This window comes from Haliotis cracherodii, unplaced genomic scaffold, assembly GCF_022045235.1.
Source record: "Haliotis cracherodii isolate W230 unplaced genomic scaffold, xgHalCrac1.p SCAF_7, whole genome shotgun sequence".
Lineage (NCBI taxonomy): Eukaryota > Metazoa > Mollusca > Gastropoda > Lepetellida > Haliotidae > Haliotis > Haliotis cracherodii.
Window position 1 is genome coordinate 24,567,397 of NW_027266330.1, and position 20,422 is coordinate 24,587,818.

At 40.0% G+C, this 20,422-nt stretch overlaps 1 protein-coding gene across 1 annotated transcript; it reads right to left on the bottom strand.

Moving 5' to 3' along the window:
• Window positions 1–5,445: 5,445 nt before the first annotated feature.
• Window positions 5,446–9,904, bottom strand: LOC139448591 (monocarboxylate transporter 5-like). The gene is made up of 5 exons (XM_071230160.1): window positions 9,706–9,904; window positions 9,151–9,294; window positions 7,624–8,649; window positions 6,242–6,292; window positions 5,446–5,501 (listed from the first exon to the last, which is right to left on the bottom strand). The coding sequence occupies exons 1-5, from the start codon at window positions 9,902–9,904 to the stop codon at window positions 5,446–5,448; spliced, it is 1,476 nt and encodes a 491-aa protein (XP_071086261.1).
• Window positions 9,905–20,422: the final 10,518 nt, after the last annotated feature.

Here is a 20,422-nt window from a genome sequence, read left to right on the forward strand (position 1 = left end):
AGAGCGTCCGCCCGGAGAGCGGAAGGTCCGGGGTTCGATCCCCGGCCGCGTCATACCATAAGACGTTAAAAGATGGTACTTGTTGTTACCCTGTCTGGCGCTCGGCATTAAGGGGCTATAACAAGGACTGGTCGGCTCGGAGTCAGTATACTGTGTCTGAGTGGGATATTTATGTGAAACTGCGGCATGGTATCTCAGTGAGCTAGCACCATAAATCGGCATCAGCCCGGACTAGTACAAGAAGCCACACACACACACGTGCATGCACGTCGCTATATAAGTGCAATAATCTTGGCCGCGACGTTAAACCAATTTCACCTCACCTCTTCCACTTCTTAGCATGTCATCTGTACGACCTGTTTGTGTGAGTCGTGTCTGCAGCCTCGTTATCGTAGTTCTGGTGCAGTTGAAGATGCGGGCAACACCGGCATGGCATGCTCCCAACTGCAACATCCCTATTGCTCTTTCTCGCTCTTGTGCGGTCAGTCTCGGCATGTCAGATGTTGTGGTCGGTACGATTGTGGTGTAAAACATACAGATTGGCGGATTTTAAACCGTTCCGAGCCATTTTGTCGTGATGCACGTGCATCCCATTTTGAATGAAAAAAGTTCGATAAAGTCCATATTCGGGAAGAAGCGGGATTTTTTAAACTCAGTAATGATGAAGCTGCGTTCATGCGATTTTGTTTGACAATGAAAACGCCAGTTAAGTGCTGATGTGATATTTTTAAAATAAAAAATACTTTGGTATAGTTTCTTTTGCCCGTCAGTTTATATACACGTGAGTGGACTTAGTGCTGTGAGGCTGAGCGAGTAAGCAGCCATCGCGCTTGTGGCTACTAAATATAGCTGGTAACTGGCTGGGCCGAGAGGCTGTTTCAATATGGCGGCTACCTAAGTCATGCACTCACTCTCTTATAGTGAGAAATATCTGTATTTTTCCCATTGTAAGTTTGCTTTGATTGTTTGTGTGTTTGTTGTTTAACACCGCATTCAGCAATATTCCAGCTACATGACAGCGGTCTGTAAATAATCGAGTCTGAACCAGACAATAAAGTGATGGACATCATGCCATGCATCAACCAATACCGATATTTGCCTCTTACGACAAGCATAGTCGCCTTTTACGCCAAGCATTGGTTGCTGAAGACCTATTCTAATCCGGATCTTCACGGGTGCCCATTTTAAAAAGTGTTTACCACTGTACGTGGTTCTCTCTTGCTTGACGACTATTCCAATGCTACGAATACTTCTGGCCTCTATTTTCATGGATTTCCCCGCGATCTACAAGGAAGAAAGCTATGACAGAAGTATTGTCGACTCAAACTCAAAGTCATAAGCACATACAGCAGGTTGTGCTCCTTACATTCCTCAAAGAAGGATTATGAAAGGGAACCCGAGTTCATGGCACACTATGGCTACACGAAAGTTAAACCCAAGCTTTTTAAGCATGCTGCACCGGGCATTCCCTTACCGACGGCACAAGCTTTGGTTGGTTGGTTTGTTGTTTAACGCCGCACTCAGCAATGTTCCAGCTATATGACGGCGGTCTGTAAATAATCGAGTCTGGACCAGACAATCCAGTGATTGACAGCATGAACATCGATCCACCCTACGGCACAAGCAAGAATACGGTCACCAACCGTGCCAGGTTAACCGAGAGGGGGCGTTTCAGAAGCGACGACGGTTAGAACAAAAAGAAGTGGAGATATGAACTTTATTGACAATATTAGGTTGTATAAAATTGCTTGCTCTCTTGTATCTTTCACAGTTTTTATTTACCCGAGTTGTTGGTGTAGATCGATTTTACTGTACTTTGCTTTTATGTCAAAAATGTCGTAGGCTTTGTCAATCATTAGTGTTTGGGCACTCGACATGGTTAGCCGCATGGTTACTTGGTTTGAAAAATAAGAATTGTCATAGTTGTTTACGATTTATATAATTTATATTTTATATAATTAATCAGTGAGTTGGGTTTAACGTCGCTTTTAACATTATTCCAGTTATATCACGGCGTATAAAATTCATTAAAATCATAAAGTGTAAATTAATTATTTTCCGGTTATTGGATCTGAAAGGAGCATTATGTTTGCTTCAAAGCAACACAAGATTGTGGACAGTCCAGTACAGATATTCAACACAACGAGTCAATATTTCAGCGAGGGCACCGGTGGCCCAGCCGTCTAAGGCGCCGCGATTCGCTGTGCAGAGTTGCGTCCCTTGGGCACGCCAGAAACCTAAGATTGTGGGTTCGAATCCCGGTTCGCCCCGATTATGTTTCTAGGTTTGTCAGCACCATTCCCATGCTCGTGGGATTCACCGAAGTTGTAAACGTCTTAGACCTGCATCACTTCGGGCTTTCCTCCCACATTAAGCTGACACGCCGCGATATAACTGGAGTACAGTTAAAAGCGGCGTTAAACCAAACTCACTCACTCAATATTTTTAGCCTGTTCCAACTTGTGTTGAGTTTGTTGCATCTGTCAGTGGAAAACACCGTTTCGAATGTCAGGTGTCATGTTAGTGATTTATTCTACCATTCCATATATTGGTTCTGCTCAGAATCAAATTGTATTAATTAATTCCATAATTGTAACAATTTTAGCTTTCATAGTGATATATGGATAATCATTTTAGTTGAACAGATAATATATGTTGATTCATTGATACCTTCTTCCAATTATTCAGGCCATTGCGTCTCAATTCCATTAGGATAAATACCATGTAGCAACTCAGTATGATTTATGGCTTCCTACACACTCTGAGCTGTTGCACATGTATACATATCTGGTTTTGATTTGGTTTGCTGTTTTACGCCGCACTCAGCAATATTCCAGCTATATAGAGGCGGTCTGTAAATAATCGAGTCTGAACAAGACAATCCAGTGATTAACATCATGAACATCGATCCACGCAATTTGGGTCGATGACATGTTTCAACCAAGTCAGCGAGCCTGACCACCCGATCCCGTTAGTCGCCTTTTACGACAAGCATAGTCGCCTTTTACGGCAAGTACGGGCTGCTGAAGACCTATTCTACGCAATTGCGTGGATCGATGCTCAAGCTGTCAATCACTGGATTGTCTGGTCCCGACTCGATTATTTACAGACCGCCGTCATATAGCTGGGATATTGCTGAGTGCGGCGTTAATCAACAAACAAACATAACGGAACATGCCTTGGTTATTAAAGGTTATTGACAGATCATCATGACCTATGTAATATGTATACCTTTGTTCACGCATAATCATTGTCTTCTTTCAGGATGTTGTAACCTCGCCAGTGCCGTCTTTGCCATGTGCATACCTCTGTGCAAAAGGAATATATGAGTGTGTGTGTGTGTGTGTGTGTGTAGTCACGGGACCGATCATTGAACGTGATTTCACAATGGACTCTTTCCAAAAGTGGGCGGTCGGTTAGCCTAGTGGTTAAAGCGATCGCTCGTCACGCAGAAGACCCGGGTTCGATTCCCGACATGGGTACAATGTGTAAAGCCCATTTCTGGTGTCCCCGCCGAGATATTGCTGGAATAGTGGTAAAAGCGGCGTAAAATCATACTCACTCACTCACTTTCCAAAAGTGAGTTTACAGGCATGCGTCTTCTAAGGGCACAGAAAAGTGAAATAAGGTCTTGTACATAAAGAAAGTCGCTTTGGCATCTGTGTTTGTCATCTCCCGTCTGTCCTGAATTACCGTTCCGCTCGAAATATAGATTTGTTTCTTATCCATCCGTGCGCCGTCTTGCATATTTGCCCTGCTCCTTTCAAAACAGAAACATTAATGAATTTTTATTTCAAAAACTGAACCGTTTATAGTTAAGATTTTCAAAATAGGGAAGAAAACCTGCCCGTTGACTTGCTCTTTTGAACCCCTTAGGTTTCGGGTTATTCGATGTATTCATAGTTACGACGGGCGTCACGAAGCCACGCCTACCACGAAACCACGCCTACCACGAAGCCATGCCTACAATGTATACTGTTGCTATATGTCCCTCAACTTTGGGCTGCTGGGCTGTTAAAAAGGCGGAAAACCACGATGTTTAGTCGGTCCGATCGCTTTACCCTGTAACATTTCTCGAACAGAAGGCACCATTAGCTTTAAATGCTGCATGAAAATGAATCCGTAAGGTACGACATTTTATGAATTGCGATCTAAGAAAACTATAAACACCTCTGAATATAGCGCTAGCGAAGTCTCGTATTATAGAACGTGGTATTCATTTGGAGTGGTGGTCACTCGAACTGGCGTCTCCAAACTTGCCTAATTTGTACTTACATTAACTATGTAACTCCGACATATTAGAGTTTATTGTCATATCAGGTTCGCTGCACATTGGCGATAGCAATGACATACATACGAAGATCCAAATAAATAATGTAATTGAGGGCTACAGTGTATGACAGAGGTTTTGTACTTGGTTAACTATCAAATAATATAATAATTACAAGGAAAAGCGCTCACCCATACACGTTCAGTCGTACAGCAGTCACGGCGAATAGACAAACTGACACGCATGGCTTGCTCCCCCTTGCGTCAGTATGTCGCGGACAGTTCTCGTGGTTCCTCAATGTTTCGTTTTGCATCCCGCATCTCCAATTCAATAAACCTCCCCTGCCTTTATCTTGCCGATTGAATACATGAAACCACCATAACACAATTAACTGCAACCTCGGGGTGTGGGAAGAAATCTCGAATGTGATGCACAAAACTTCAGCAAAATACATATCTAAATAAATATTTAAACGCTAACGTTTTTATTGCACATATTAAGGTAAGGTGAAGAAAGTTAAGTAATCAGTTGTAAATGAACATGATTCAGGTTTTGGACACGCAGCTAGTTATCTTTTCACACCGCCCCTCAATCACATTCCCTTAAATAAACACAAACAAAACAACAAGAAATTTTAAAGTGGACCTCGATTCGCTTCATGCGAAGACCCCAATACAACACATATAACGTCAGCGTTTGGGGGACAAGATGGCGCCCCTGTGACAAGCAGTGAGGGAGAGCAGTGCTCTGGTTGGTTTAATGGCTTCAAGTCAGAACTTGGTATTCTGAACTAAAGCTATTGTCTCTCCAAGTTTACTTTCTTCGTATCAAGCCTCTGATGTGGAGCATGAATATGGTAAACACAAACAGTAACATAAGTGGTCTCATTCACTCGTCTTAGTGTTAAGCAGACACTTATGTTTGCCATAATGTTCAAGACACCTATTTGATTATCACCATTGGTAGTTTGATGCTGTGATGCAGCTAGAACAGCGCTGACTTTGGTGGTGACCAACACATGAATCCACAATGACTGACTTTGTATCATGTCGTGTTCCTGTTGATCATCGGGGGTGATGAGACTGGGTCTTCATAACCGCCGTGGAAACTAGATGCACTTCATCAACAACATACATACAAGAGGAGCTGTCCCTGTCAATTGATGAATGAGTGCATCATCTTACTATGCTGACTAAAGCAGCGGATATCGAACTGAATATCAAGCACGTCCCTGAAAATAAAGTAATTGAGGTCATATTAACTGAACAACTACCATGACAAGTGTATTGACTGTGACTTAAATCACGAGGTCTGAATCCAAACGGGTAGGTGATGTTGTGAGGTGAGGTGAAATGGGGTTTAACGTCGCGTTCAAGATTATTGCACTCATATAGCGACGTGCATGCACGTGTGTGGCTGCTTGTACTAGTCCGGACTGATGCCGATTTATAGTGCTAGCTCACTGATATACCATGACCAGTTTAACATGAATACCCCACTCAGACACAGTATAATGACTCCGAGCCGACCAGTCCTTGTTTTAGCCCCTTAATGTCGAGCGCCAGACAGGGTATCAACAAGTACCATCTTTTAACATCTTTTGGTATGACGCGGCCGGCAATCGAACCCCGGACCTTCCGTCTCCGGGCGGACGCTCTACCACTAAACCACGTAGGCGGTAGGTGATGTTGTGAACAACAATTAACCCTGTATGTGTGTGTGATAGGAAAGCTGAGACCATTGTAACTACTTGTTATACAGGCCAGTTATTGTAACCGACAGTGAAGGGAGGAAATATTTCAACTGATCAGTAATACATAGGTTAGTTAAAGATGCCTCTTATGTAAAACATATGCTATTATGTTTATGACCAGTATAGTTCCAATAAAATAAATATTGTATAGGGAATACCCTTCATAAAATTTTACAAAGAATTCAACTTTAAACAGTCACGTAGTGACAATATCGTACCTGCAAATACATAAGTAAAATCATACACCATGCTTAACTTGAAAATCCAACCTGAAATAAGAAAAGCAAATCATGACGAAGCTACTTTCACATCACCCAAAAGAAAACCTCTTCCCGAGGCAAGATAGTTAACTGAATTTTAAAGTCCAGTTTCCACCCTTGTCGAACTAGGCTGGAATTACTAGGCTCGACCGTAGCGCCACCAGTGGCTATTACGTGTTATGTCCCTTCTAAGCCTCTCCTTTGGGCCAATCAGATTCCACCCCTTGTATCACTTGCATTTGTTTCAAACAAAATGGCGGCGCCCTGTCAAGACGATCTGATCGATAATCAACATCTATGTTGTGATAAAACGGGTCTTACTTCGCGAAGTGCATCAAATCACGTAAGCACCTTGATTAAAAACATGAAAAGGTTTGGAAAATAGCTGCTGACAACGAGTTGGCGGTGCACATGTTTTGCAAATCCTGCAATCGGCCGAAATCTACACGACAGTTTACGAACGGGATTTCGATTTCAGTGCGCGATTTTGATTGGACTATGCATAGACTCGTTAGTCCAGCCAAAATGTAACTCTATAATACCTGCCTAGTTCGGCAAGGGGGGAAATTGGACTTTTATAGTCAGTTAACTCTCTTGCCTCGGGAAGATGAAAGAAACCGGATCGAATAACTAACACAGCTCCAAGGGTAAGTTACGTATGTCACAGTTTAAGTGGTTATATTTGAGAATATTTCAGAAATTTGAGGGTCATTAAATGTTTTAAAGTTTGCTCAACGTAATTCTACATACTGCCTGTGACACGGCGAAATATAAAACATCATCGCCAGAGATCCTCTGAAACAGGTTCCGCTGTTGGCATCAATATGAATGTATCACTGAAAATTAGTGATGACTCCAGTTTGTCGCGAAAAGGGAAAGCATGTCCTGCCCTCACAGTCAGAAACACAAACAGGTGGGTGAGGTGAAATGGGGTTTAACCTCGCGTTCAAGATTATTGCACTCATGTAGTGACGTGCATGTACGTGTGCGTGTATGTGGTTGCTTGTACTAGTCCGGACTGATGCCGATTTATAGTGCTAGCTCACTGAGATACCATGCCGCAGTTTCACATGAATACCCCACTCAGACACAGTATACTGACTCCGAGCCGACCAGTCCTTGTTTTAGCCCCTTAATGCCGAGCGCCAGACAGGGTAACAACAAGTACCATCGTTTAACGTCTTTTGGTATGACGCGGTCGGGGATCGAATCCCGGACCTTCCGCTCTCCGGGCGGACGCGCTACCACTAGACCACGGAGGCAGTCAGGAAACACAAACATATCCTATGGTGCCTTTACGAGCCACCAATATTGGAATTTTGAATCGTAGCGATACTTACTTGCTACTGGAGGTCCTAGAATGTAACCAACTCCCATGGAGTAGTACACAAACCCATATGCCACCGGAACATCCTTCAACGTAACCAAAGCAAGGACAATAGGACCCACTAGGGTATTTGTACCTTGGCTGTATGTCCCATATAAAATCCCAAACACCATCTGAGTGTTGTATGTGTGAGAATAAAGAGGGAATAGCATCAATAGCACCCCAGATATGCCAGTGAATCCTATTTGGAGAATCATGTATGGAATTTTCGTGTCTGAGGCCATCATTCCCGCAACCACTCTTGAGAAGACACTTCCTACTCCCATTGCAGTGAAAAGAGTTGCAGCCTGATCTGGCGAGCTTCCTTTTTGTTGAGCATAGTATGGAAGATGGAAGACAGCGGCTGATTCACCAAGTGTCCACAGCATGATGCTTAGGTTATATATAAGAAATCGAATTTCCTTAAGGACTCGAAAAGCACTGAAAACGTGGCATATATTTGATTTTATTCTTGATTTCTTCAAATCTTGTTGGGGTGAAGAGATAAACGCATGGTTAGATAGAAGATCATCTGCAGTTGAAACTTCTGTTAGATCAATAGTATCCTCAGATTGTAGTTGGTAAATGCTAGTAATTTCTTTTTCTGAAGGTTTCGGATGTTTCTCTATCTCAAGAGCCATTTCCTCGCTTTCTGGTGACATATGTAAATCGTTTGTGCTCAAATGTTGCACACAATCGTGATCGTTATCAGTGTTTTCATCCACTGAGTGATCAATGTTGACTACAGTTGAACTCTGTGACTGTTGAAGTGGCCTTAAGACAACACCAGCAACACACATATGACATTCTATTGCACCAAGAATAAGAAGGGCGCCACTTAGATTGTACTGACTGAGAAGGTATCTCACAAGAGGCCCAGCAACGAAGAGACCCATTCCTCCACCGGCAATGCACACACCAAAAGCTGTTGCTTGCCTCTTTGAAAAGTACTTCCCTGTAACAACGCCTACGACATTGCAAGCAAGACAAATACCAAATCCTGTCCAAAGAGAAGAAACACATTTCATACATGCCCATGAAAATATTACATATATGTAAAACATAGTGTGTGACCAAAAATCAGAATTCCAAGATAAAACGATTACAGACAATACAGAGAGAACTGTTAATGTGTTGATTGTGTTGTTAATAATATATTTTTTATCAATTCTTAACAAACATTACAGATGAGTTACAATACTCGGTATCCTTGACAATCATTTTTGGTTTTGGTCAAAGAAGCAATGTTCAAAGACATAAGTAATTTGTTTTGTATTTTTCTTACTCTATGTCAGTGACTGTTCATAATAAACTACATAAGAAAGTCAAATGGTACTATTAGGTACATAGCAGATTCATCGGTTCCAACTGCGTTGGATATTACGGGATTCGTGATATTAATCACTGGATTGTCTGGTCCAGACTGGATTATTTACAGACCTCCGTCACACAGCTGGAATATTGCGGAGGGCGGCGTAAAACAGCCAACCAACATACATACCTGATACAAACCCATAGGTTAGAACCAGGCCCAATATGGATTTGCAAAATGAAGCAACCGTCATGCCAACTAGAGTTAAAGTGCCCCCAACAATAGCTGTAATACGGGAACCAGCCTTAGCTTGTATCAAGCCAGCAACGGGACCTGTGAAGTTGACAATAAATACCCCTGTAAGACCCATGGACACCTAACAAACCAACACTCATTATTAGGCCGAATCTGGGATTCAAACCCATGATCTTCGAATCATGTCACGGCAAATGTGCACAGAGTTGCAGTGTAACAGCGAAAGGATTCTAGTCTGCGCGGCAAATAGCAGCACTTTAGACCACCAGTTGAATAGTGATCTATTCCAAAGGAACACAGGAAAACAGCTCGTTTGAACAAAGCATTGATGAGTCAGCTTAATCTTGCTACATTGGATCAACTTGGCAAAGCTGAGATGAATATCACCTTCTCGTCACATTTATACAGTACCCATTCACTTTCAAAATTTGATCCTGATTACAATTTCATGCGCGAAGCAGATACGTTATCAATTCAGATCTTACATACCCAGTAAAGTGCAAGTGCCAAAGTTGATTGAGCCAATCCAGGAGGTCTTAGTCAGATCATTTTCAATTTCCTCCAGGACTGCGATGTTCATGACACCAGGAGAGTACGCCAGTATTCCAGCCATGAACTGTAAGGTGAAGGCAGCTGCAAGGATCACCCAGGCGTAGCCCCGGTCGACATTTGCTCTTGAGACTTCCATCCCTCTGTCGTACAGATACATAATTATCATTCCTTGTTACTCCACAAAATGAGGAATCTTCAAATGGATACTATGACAGTTGACGGGGGCACGGGTTGCCCAGTCGTCTAGGGCGCCACGATTCTCTATGTAGAGTTGCGTTCCTTGGGCAAGCCAGAAACCTATGATTGTGGGTTCGAATCCCGGTTCGTATGTTTCTAGGTTTGTCAGCAACCTACCAGTTTCCGTCGGTTTCACCGAAGTGGTAAACGTCTTAAACCTGCATCACTTCGGGCTTTCCTCCCACATTAAGCTGACGCCGTGATTTAGTTGTTGTTTATTGTTTAACGCCGCACTCAGCAATATTCCAGCCATATTAAACCAAACTCACTCACTCACTCACTATGACAGTTGACAACACTGCTGAGAACTTTTACCTTGCCTTTCTGTTAGAATAATAACCAAACGTCATTACATACTTTTCTGCAAAGGTATGTAGGAACAGGCACATATGGCAGTAGACATGTCGGTTCTCTGGTGTGATAGGCTCAACATCAGATGTTACCTTGATTATCATAGGGCACATACACGCTTCAATATTGCATCGATGAAATAATGCGAACTCATTTTATTTATCAGCCTTTGTGTTATTTCCCACAACAGTTCAAGCATTCAAATCACAGCAAATACTGCCATGGACTTCAATTTAATAAAATTAGTGATACGCCAACATTTGCAGCACACAGACATCTTTGACAGGCCTTTACCAATGATCTATTTAGTAAGTTTACATCCGTGCCTTTACACATATTTTAAGAAGAAATAACGTTCAATATAATAAAACAACTGATTTTAAATGTTACTTTTTATATCAAAATTAAAGTTGCATCTGAATATTTAAATTTATATTATTTTTTTAGAAATAGTCCAAATGAACATCTACCATGCATCTATTAAGCACTCAGTTACTCAGTTGCAATATACATACTAGTCATCATACTTTGAAAAAAGAGATTTACCCATATTATTCTGCCCCTTATAACATGTGTCCCACCATTAAGTGCTCTGAGTCATCACAGGTGTTAATTCATTCATCCATCATTTCTTACAGAATTCTGATACACATGCTCTTAAAATAGTAGTAAATTACAAAGATTTGTCCCAACAAACAACAAATCATACTAACTACCCCACAAAATGTGTATGATGCATACATAAATCTAAATCATAGTTTTACCTTCTTGTTTTAGTAACATAATATGTATTTTAATGTTGACAAATTATTTCCCATACAAACCCACACAATACCCTGCTGTATCTAAGTATCCTGATTTTCATTCAACAGTACTTCAAAACACCTGTAGTATTCAGTATATTTTGTAGATATTATTATCATGTAGCAAATATGAATTTTGAAAGTTTTTTCATCAAATCTTCTGATGGTTAAATAAATGCAAATTGAACCCCTCAGTCATTCCATGTAGATAAATGGATTTATTTATGTCAGTGTCTATAATCAGGCCCAATACGTATTTTGACTGAAAATTTCAGCCAATATGCATATTGACTGATTCACTCAGGCAAGGTATATTCTTTCTTAAATTTTCATTAATTTATTATTGCCTGAAAAATAGGACCGGATTTTAGACAGACCGGCTGAAATGAATTAGACTGCATAATTTAATCTCCTCAATTTTATTTGGATCTATTTTGATCTTATCAAGATCAAAGTAAGTTATGTAAGAAATTACAAATGTTTTCACAGTGAATTGATTGATTCTCTAAACCTGAAAGAATACCAGAGTCCCTTTTTTATGTTACTTATCTTTATTGGCATAATATTCACTTCAGAAACAGATGACTGCTAAAAAGTCATGCATGTGTAATCAAATACTAGTACACATGCACAAGTGTGCCAAGATATTAAATAAAATAAGAGTCATTTTGCAATGCAGATATATTTTGGTGTGAAGAGAAAAAAGAATAACATTAATAATTTGTTTATGTTGGAATTTGAAACATCAGCTTAGAACAAGAAAACATAAAAAGAAAGGCCTAATGAAGTTAAGAATCAGCTTTATCTGTGTCACAATCATATGATTATTGTCAATGCAAACTGGATATAGACACTGCATTGTTAATACAATCAACATTATAGAGATTGACAATTAGTATGAATATATTGTTTTATTTTATAAAAATTGTAGTTGGTACAAATACTCTTGAATATGTATTTTAACTGAAATATAGGGTCCTCTGTGTCTGAAATCTTTTTTTCTACTTTGTAAAATTAAAAAAAGACCAAAATAATATATATCTTTCATTGATCATATTGAAATATAATCATGGTAGTATTTGGCAACAAACAGCCACCAATCATACATAAAATCATTTTATACAACATGCCCCAATTAACCCTTAAATATCAAAACTGATTTCAGTGGTTTCCATTTCTTTTATTTTGAACATTGTATCATGATATCTAGTTGATGACGTAATTTTACAGTGCCTGTTACTCTTACAATTTCTTGAGAACACTTCTCATTGCTATATCTGACAAATACTTACATGTGTTGCTGTCAATATTCACAACATTGAGGCAACGGGCAGCGTTGCATGAGACCTTCACATTTCGCGTACCGTATCGCCTAACCGCTGTACTTACTGAAATGCATGCATATGATGTAGCCTGCTCGGCGATGCTACAACATAGATATAGGAACGTATACAAAATCTACTTAATTTTTAAAAGTGTGATATTCATACATCAAGGGCAACACTTTCAGTACCGATTGCAAAACGTCAACAAATCGACCTGGGATGAAAGATCAGCTGATCTCACCGCATCGCTTCGACGCCTATCTAGTGGTTAACTACACAAAATAATCAGTCGTGGTCATCCCTGGTGTATCATTAAATCAAAGCAATTTGTTTCCGGAGATGGCAATAGATAAATCATTGTTTAGGCGAAAAGATATACTGTCCACACACAAGCGTGACCGTTGCCGACAGAGGTGAAGGTTATACTAGTTAACTGTCTATAGGCGTCATAGTTACATGTAGTGCTCGTATCGTGCATACCACATACGCCGTCAGTTTAAGGTTGGACCGTCCGGGTCAGCGCACCTAGCGGGTTAGTGAAGGGAAGATAAATTGAAAAAGATCGCCCATTGTATGTACTACTTTCCAAATCATTGGAGGAAATAAAGAGCATTCATTCATTCATTCATTCATTCATTCATTCATTCATTCTTTCACGTTCTGCAACAGTGTGTGTCCGTTCTTCTCCTCTCTCGAGGCGAGGAAGGCGCGGCAATGCACACCTTGCCCCAGCAAAGACGAATGTTACATACCGATATTGATTACTGATCACATACACATGAACAAACATCATGTTGTTTATGTAGAGTCATAAAAAGTTACCGCTTACCTCTCACGTGATATCCACAACAGTGACCTCCAGATACCACTGAGATAAAACTAGACGTACAGCAGGCAGACATACACCCGCAGCGTGGTAAAGTGTTACAGCGAATGCGGGACGTGTACTCCACGAACAATGTGGATATACAATCGTGAGCTTCTCCATAGAAATGTGCAAATTATACTTATCAACCCACGGTGACACTGCTACATTGAATATTCTCGTCAAGTTGTAGCTGATAGTCAGTTGTCCAGCGACTGTTGTTGCCGACTCATGAACGGAAAGCTCTGTTCAGACCTACATCACGTGTTGAGCTGCGTGTTGTGTTACCGAAGTTTCGACCACAGGTGCTGGATATATAAACTGATGTATGCACATTGCACGGCGGGCCTATCATTCTCAACGTTCGAGCATCTTCGGTTAAATGTGTTTGTAATGTTGTGAGTGAGTGCATGAGTGAGTGAGTTGGGTTTAACGCCACTTTTAACAGTATTCCAATTCTATCACGGCGTGTCAGCTTAATGTGGGATGAAAGCCCGAAGTGATGCAGGTTGGTGCTGGCAAAACCCAGAAACGTAATCGGGGCGAACTGTGATTCAAACCCACAATCATAGGTTTCTGGCGTGCCCAAGGGACGCAACTCTACACAGCTAATCGCGGCGCCTTAGAGCCCCCCCCGTGATGTTGTAACAATGGTGAAAGTGCAACATATCATGGTGAAAGTGCAACATATTTTATATCAAAAGCGGCGAGTTCTTGAACAAAGTATGAGACAGCTATTAACTTCGCTTGACAATGCATATTGGTAAGTAAAAGCCAAATTGCGACTCGTCCTATTTATATGCACTCATTTAAAGTATTTAATTTATAAACATTAGACGGTTAGCCAATATGGAATTCCAAATTTTCTGAATCTTCCACATGACACCTTTCTGAACACGTTATTGCGACTATTAACCATAACTCACTGAACTCATTCACTCTGAACATGGTATATGTTTATTGTAATAAAAGCGACAAGTGTTGTTTCCATAATCCAAATAAATATATACGAAAAGTCCATTTTACGATTCCGACTGTAACATAAGCATGCGTTTATGAGTGACTATCACATAGTGATGATACCAGCTGTTCTCAAAGAGGTGAGAAAGCTTCACTGCGGTCTTGAATGTTATTACCCTGATAAACAACTTTTGTGTTTTCATCATCGTATTGATAAGGTGTGTACTCCATTAAGAATGGTGCAACATTAATCAAATTACACGTGCACACTCAGGAGAATGTTTGAATCTAAGGACTAATTTATAGGTCAGATAGGGCCATCCACTACGCTAAATAGCGTCTTATTTATGAAGTGCGATTTTATCATTACTTATTGTTTTTTTTATACCTATACGTATACAGTTTCAATAGATATACTAGTGTTGGAATAGTTTGGTTCTTCGAGAACAAAACACCACGAAAATATATTATCCTTACCTACAGGTAATTCTCACCAAGTGACCTGAGTTACAATAAACTTGTGCTAAGCATAGCGGAGTTATGCCCCATTACTTTGTAGGTGTGCAACCTCTGTCGCCACTTGACGTCATAGAGGAAAATCAGTTTTCGTCATTTACGGCAGGTCATTTTTTGCATTGAATGTATGTCGTTATACATACGCATTTAACTCCATTTGATATATATTTATGTCGTTCAGATATTAGGCAGTATATTGTTCGCTCACCGTGTCCGTAAAGCTGCTAAAGAAAAGAAATCGTCGGACAGTACTTTTATTGGTGTACGATAAAAAGCGGAAAAATTGGCAGTTTTTCAACGCAGAATACATTCTCGGACAACACTTAGCTGTGTCTTTTTTTCCAAACCGGTTTAATATTTGCAGTTACATTTACACCATCAGATATGAAATTATTTTTTTTACATCTCTGCGTGATTTTGTAGCCGGAGGTAGATCCGGTGCCGCTTGAGCGCATTTCTCGCACAAGATTCACTATTCCGATCTCAGGAAAAGGTGCGTACAAAAAACAACCCTCTACTAGCCTACAAAAATACAATTGCATATTGTGACGTCATTGAACGAAAAAATATGAAGCGTTTACTTATTCCGGCATTTCAGATAACATATCAAATAAGAGTTGAAGAGTCGCAATTGATTATCATACGTTAATCGAAAATACAGTTTACATCAATAATTTGTAAATCTAATATTAATTACATCTAACATCCATGGCAGAATGTTGAAATACGAGCTGTCGTGTTATGATAATATATTCAATTTTCTGAGGAGATTTATAATGTGTATTTGACTGTATATACACATACACGATTTGTTATAAATTATCTTGTACAATCACAGCATGTACCATGTTCATTAGACTCACGGAAAGTACTATTTCAGCAAACCAATCATAGCGCCATTATCACAGTTTCAATGAAAGGAAAGAAAAGTCGAAATTAAACTTTACAGCACATCGTATCCCGAAGCGGTTCACCCAAATGCAAAAAGGTATTGCTGCTATCACTTTAGAAGTATGGTGCAATTGATGTTTTCAATAGTTGTATTATGTTTGTATCTCATGTACCATTGACAGAAACGGGGGCCGAGCTACCACACCTCAAACCACATCGACACAATTTGTTTACAATATGGCGTTGACTCACGTTAGATGTGGTCACACTTTTGAAAACAATGAAAAATGTCAAACGGTTAGGGCAGTTCATTCCCGCGGTCAGGTAGTTTGAGCAATCACACATGACTCTTGGTCATTTCATATAAAAAAAACAGCAGTTATTTGTCGCAACGGGCGAGCATGAAAGACAACTGGTAGACAAGAAATCGCGGCACAGCTATGATGCGAACGTGTACTGTTCATCACTTCGGGCTTGGTCATTCAATGTTTACGTTTTGATCATGAACTTCCTGCCCCTACATATACACTATACCACCTTCATGTTACCACCTTCACCACCTATCTTTCCATATCTTAGATTTGAATATTTTCTGTAAATCAGCATCACATCATAAACAGAAAGACAATCTGCAGTGCCGTTTCGTCTCAAGCGCCGTGCTAAATCGCCATGACACACAGTCGATAAAAATATGCAATACTTGAACAAAACACTTCCGTTGCTGATTAAACGTTAATAGTCTTACGCCAATAACTGTGCAGTGGTGAAAAGTAAATATTTCTGACCCGTCTGATCAATTTCTTTTTTCAAATTGGCTGTGGATATTATAATAGCTACGTGAATGTAGCATGGATGCATAAGAAAGAATTCGCGGTCATTCGCATGAAATTCAACATGGCAGAAAAAGGTAAAGAAGAACGGTAACCACTTTACTAATCTCACCATATTTCGCAATCCGAAGCACTGTATAAAATATGAGGTACACGATGTTAAAGCTGAGATGATAAGGGTGATGATGAATATAATTTTAATTTTGCGCACTCAGTGTTTGACATCTTAATTCACAGTTGAAAAGGGATATTTTCGCGGGACCATATATGGTGCCAATACAACGTTAACATGACAACGCGATCAGCGCTAGGTGTCTGTTATTACCGTTATTAACGAAAATTAAAAAGGCATCAGATACATGATAAACCCATTGTTTAGAGAAACGTTTGAAGGTCTGATCCGATAGGTGTTTCTCGAGCTCGTTTGGCATATGTGCGTGTTATATACTCCGATAACGTAACCCTTGAAACACACGTTCTGCAACACTGCGTGTCCGTTCTACTTCTCTCTCGAGGCGAGGAAGGTGAGGTAATGCTCACCTTGCCCCAGCAAAGACGAATGTTACATAAAGATATTGATTACCGATCACATACACATGAACAAACATCATGTTGTTTATGTAGAGTCATAAAAAGTTACCGCTTACCTCTCACGTAATATCCACAACAGTGACCTCCAGATATCACTGAGATAAAACTAGACGTACAGCAGGCAGACATACACCCGCAGCAGCGTGGTAAAGTGTTACAGCGAATGCGGGACGTGTATTGCACGAACAATGTGGATATTCAATCGTGTGCTTCTCCATAGAACTGAGCAAATTATACATATCAATCCATTGTGACACTGCTACATTGAATATTCTCGTCAAGTTGTAGCTGATAGTCGGTTGTCCAGCGACTGTTGTTGCCGACTCATGAACGGAAAGCTCTGTTCAGACCTACATCACGTGTAGAGCTGCGTGTTGTGTTACCGAAGTTTCTACCACAGGTGCTGGATATATAAACTGATGTATGCACATTGCACGGCGGGCCTATCATTCTCAACGTTCTAGCATCTTCGGTTAAAGGTGTTTGTAATGTTGTGAGTGAGTGCATGAGTGAGTTGTTTGGGTTTAACGCCACTTTTAACAGTATTCCAGTTATATCACGGCGTGTCAGCTTAATGTGGGAGGAAAGCCCGAAGAACCCAGAAACATAATGGAGGCGAACCGTGATTCGAACCCACAATCATAGGTTTCTGGCGTGCCCAAGGGACGCAACTCTACACAGCGAATCGCGGCGCCTAGACTACTGAGCCCCGAGCGACGAGTTCATGAACAAAGTGTGAGATAGTATTAAATTCGCTTGACAATACATATTGGTAAGTATTGGCAAAATGGGACTTGTCCTATTTATATGCAATCTTTTGAAATATTTAATTTATAAACATTAGCCGGTAAGCAAATATTGAATTCCAAATCTTTCTGAATTTCCACATGACACCTATCTGAACACGTTATTGCAACTATGAACCATAACTCACTGAACTCATTCACTCTGAACACGGTATATGTTTATTTATAATAAAAGCGACAAATGTAATCCTGATAAATATATACGAAACGTCCATTTTACGATTCCGACTGTAACATAAGCATGCGTTTGTGAGTGACTAGCACATAGTGATGATACCAGCTGTTCTCGAAGAGGTGATTCTATCCCGCCCTAAAACATGGGAACATATGTTACATGTCAAGATAAAGAATTCCCTCGGACATAATTTTTGTCGCTGATTAAACAAATTTGTAAATGTTCTCAACATGCCTACCATAACACATTTGAAAGCTTCACTGCGGTCTTGAATGTTATAACCCTGATAAACAACTTTTATGTTTTCTTCATCGTATTGATAAAGCTAGTACTCCATTAATAATGGTGCAACATTTGTCAAATTACACGTGCACAATCAGGAGAATGTTGGAATCTAAGGACTAATTTGTAGGTCAGATAGGGCCATCCACTACGCTATTACGTCTTTTTTTATGAAGTGCGATTTTATCATTTCTTATTTTTTCTTTATACCTATACGTATACAGTTTCAATAGATATACTAGTGTTGGAATAGTTTGGTTCCTCGAGAACAAAACACCACGAAAATATATAACCTTACCTGCAGGTAATTCTCACCAAGTGACTTGAGTTACAATAAACTTGTGCTAAGCATAGCGGAGTTATGCCCCCATTTCTTTGTAGTTGTGCAACCTCTCTGTCGCCTTTTAATGTCATAGAGTAAAATCAGTTTTCGTCATTTACGGCTGGCTATTTTTTGCATTGAATGTATGTCGTTATACATCCGCATATAACTCCATTTGATATATATTTATGTCGTTCAGAGATTAGGCAGTATATTGTTCGCATACCGCGTCCGTAAAACTGCTAAAGAAAAGAAATCGTCGGACAGTACTTTTATTGGTGTAGTATAAAAAGCGGAAAAATTGGCAGTTTTTCAACGCAGAATACATTCTCGGACAACACTTAGCTGTGTCTTTTTTTCCAAACCGGTTTAATATTTGCAGTTACATTTACACCATCAGATATGAAATTATTTTTTTTACATCTCTGCGTGATTTTGTAGCCGGAGGTAGATCCGGTGCCGCTTGAGCGCATTTCTCGCACAAGATTCACTATTCCGATCTCAGGAAAAGGTGCGTACAAAAAACAACCCTCTACTAGCCTACAAAAATACAATTGCATATTGTGACGTCATTGAACGAAAAAATATGAAGCGTTTACTTATTCCGGCATTTCAGATAACATATCAAATAAGAGTTGAAGAGTCGCAATTGATTATCATACGTTAATCGAAAATACAGTTTACATCAATAATTTGTAAATCTAATATTAATTACATCTAACATCCATGGCAGAATGTTGAAATACGAGCTGTCGTGTTATGATAATATATTCAATTTTCTGAGGAGATTTATAATGTGTATTTGATGGTATATACACATACACAATTTGTTATAAATTATCTTGTACAATCACAGCATGTACCATGTTCATTAGACTCACGGAAAGTACTATTTCAGCAAACCAATCATAGCGCCATTATCACAGTTTCAATGGAAGGAAAGACAAGTCGAAATTTAACTTTACAGCACATCGTATCCCGAAGCGGTTCACCCAAATGCAAAAAGGTATTGCTGTTATCACTTTAGAAGTATTTTGATGTTTTCAATAGTTGTATTATGTGTGTATCGCGTGTACCATCGACAGAAACGGGGGCCGAGCTACCACATGTCAAACCGACCTCGACACAATTTGTTTACAATATGGCGTTGACTCACGTTAGATGTGGCCACACTTTTGAAAACAATGTAAAATGTCAAACGTTTAGGGCAGTTCATTCCCGCGGTCAGGTAGTTTGAGCAATCACACATGACTCTTGGTCATTTCATATAAAAAAAACAGCAGTTATTTGTCGCAACGGGCGAGCATGAAAGACAACTGGTAGACAAGAAATCGCGGCACAGCTATGATGCGAACGTGTACTGTTCATCTCTTCGGGCTTGGTCATTCAATGTTTACGTTTTGATCATGAACGTCCTGCCCCTACATATACACTATACCACCTTCATGTTACCACCTTCACCACCTATCTTTCCATATCTTAGATTTGAATATTTTCTGTAAATCAGCATCACATCATAAACAGAAAGACAATCTGCAGAGCCGTTTCGTCTCAAGCGCCGTGCTAAATCGCCATGACACACAGTCGATAAAAATATGCAATACTTGAACAAAACACTTCCGTTGCTGATTAAACGTTAATAGTCTTACGCCAATAACTGTGCAGTGGTGAAAAGTAAATATTTCTGACCCGTCTGATCA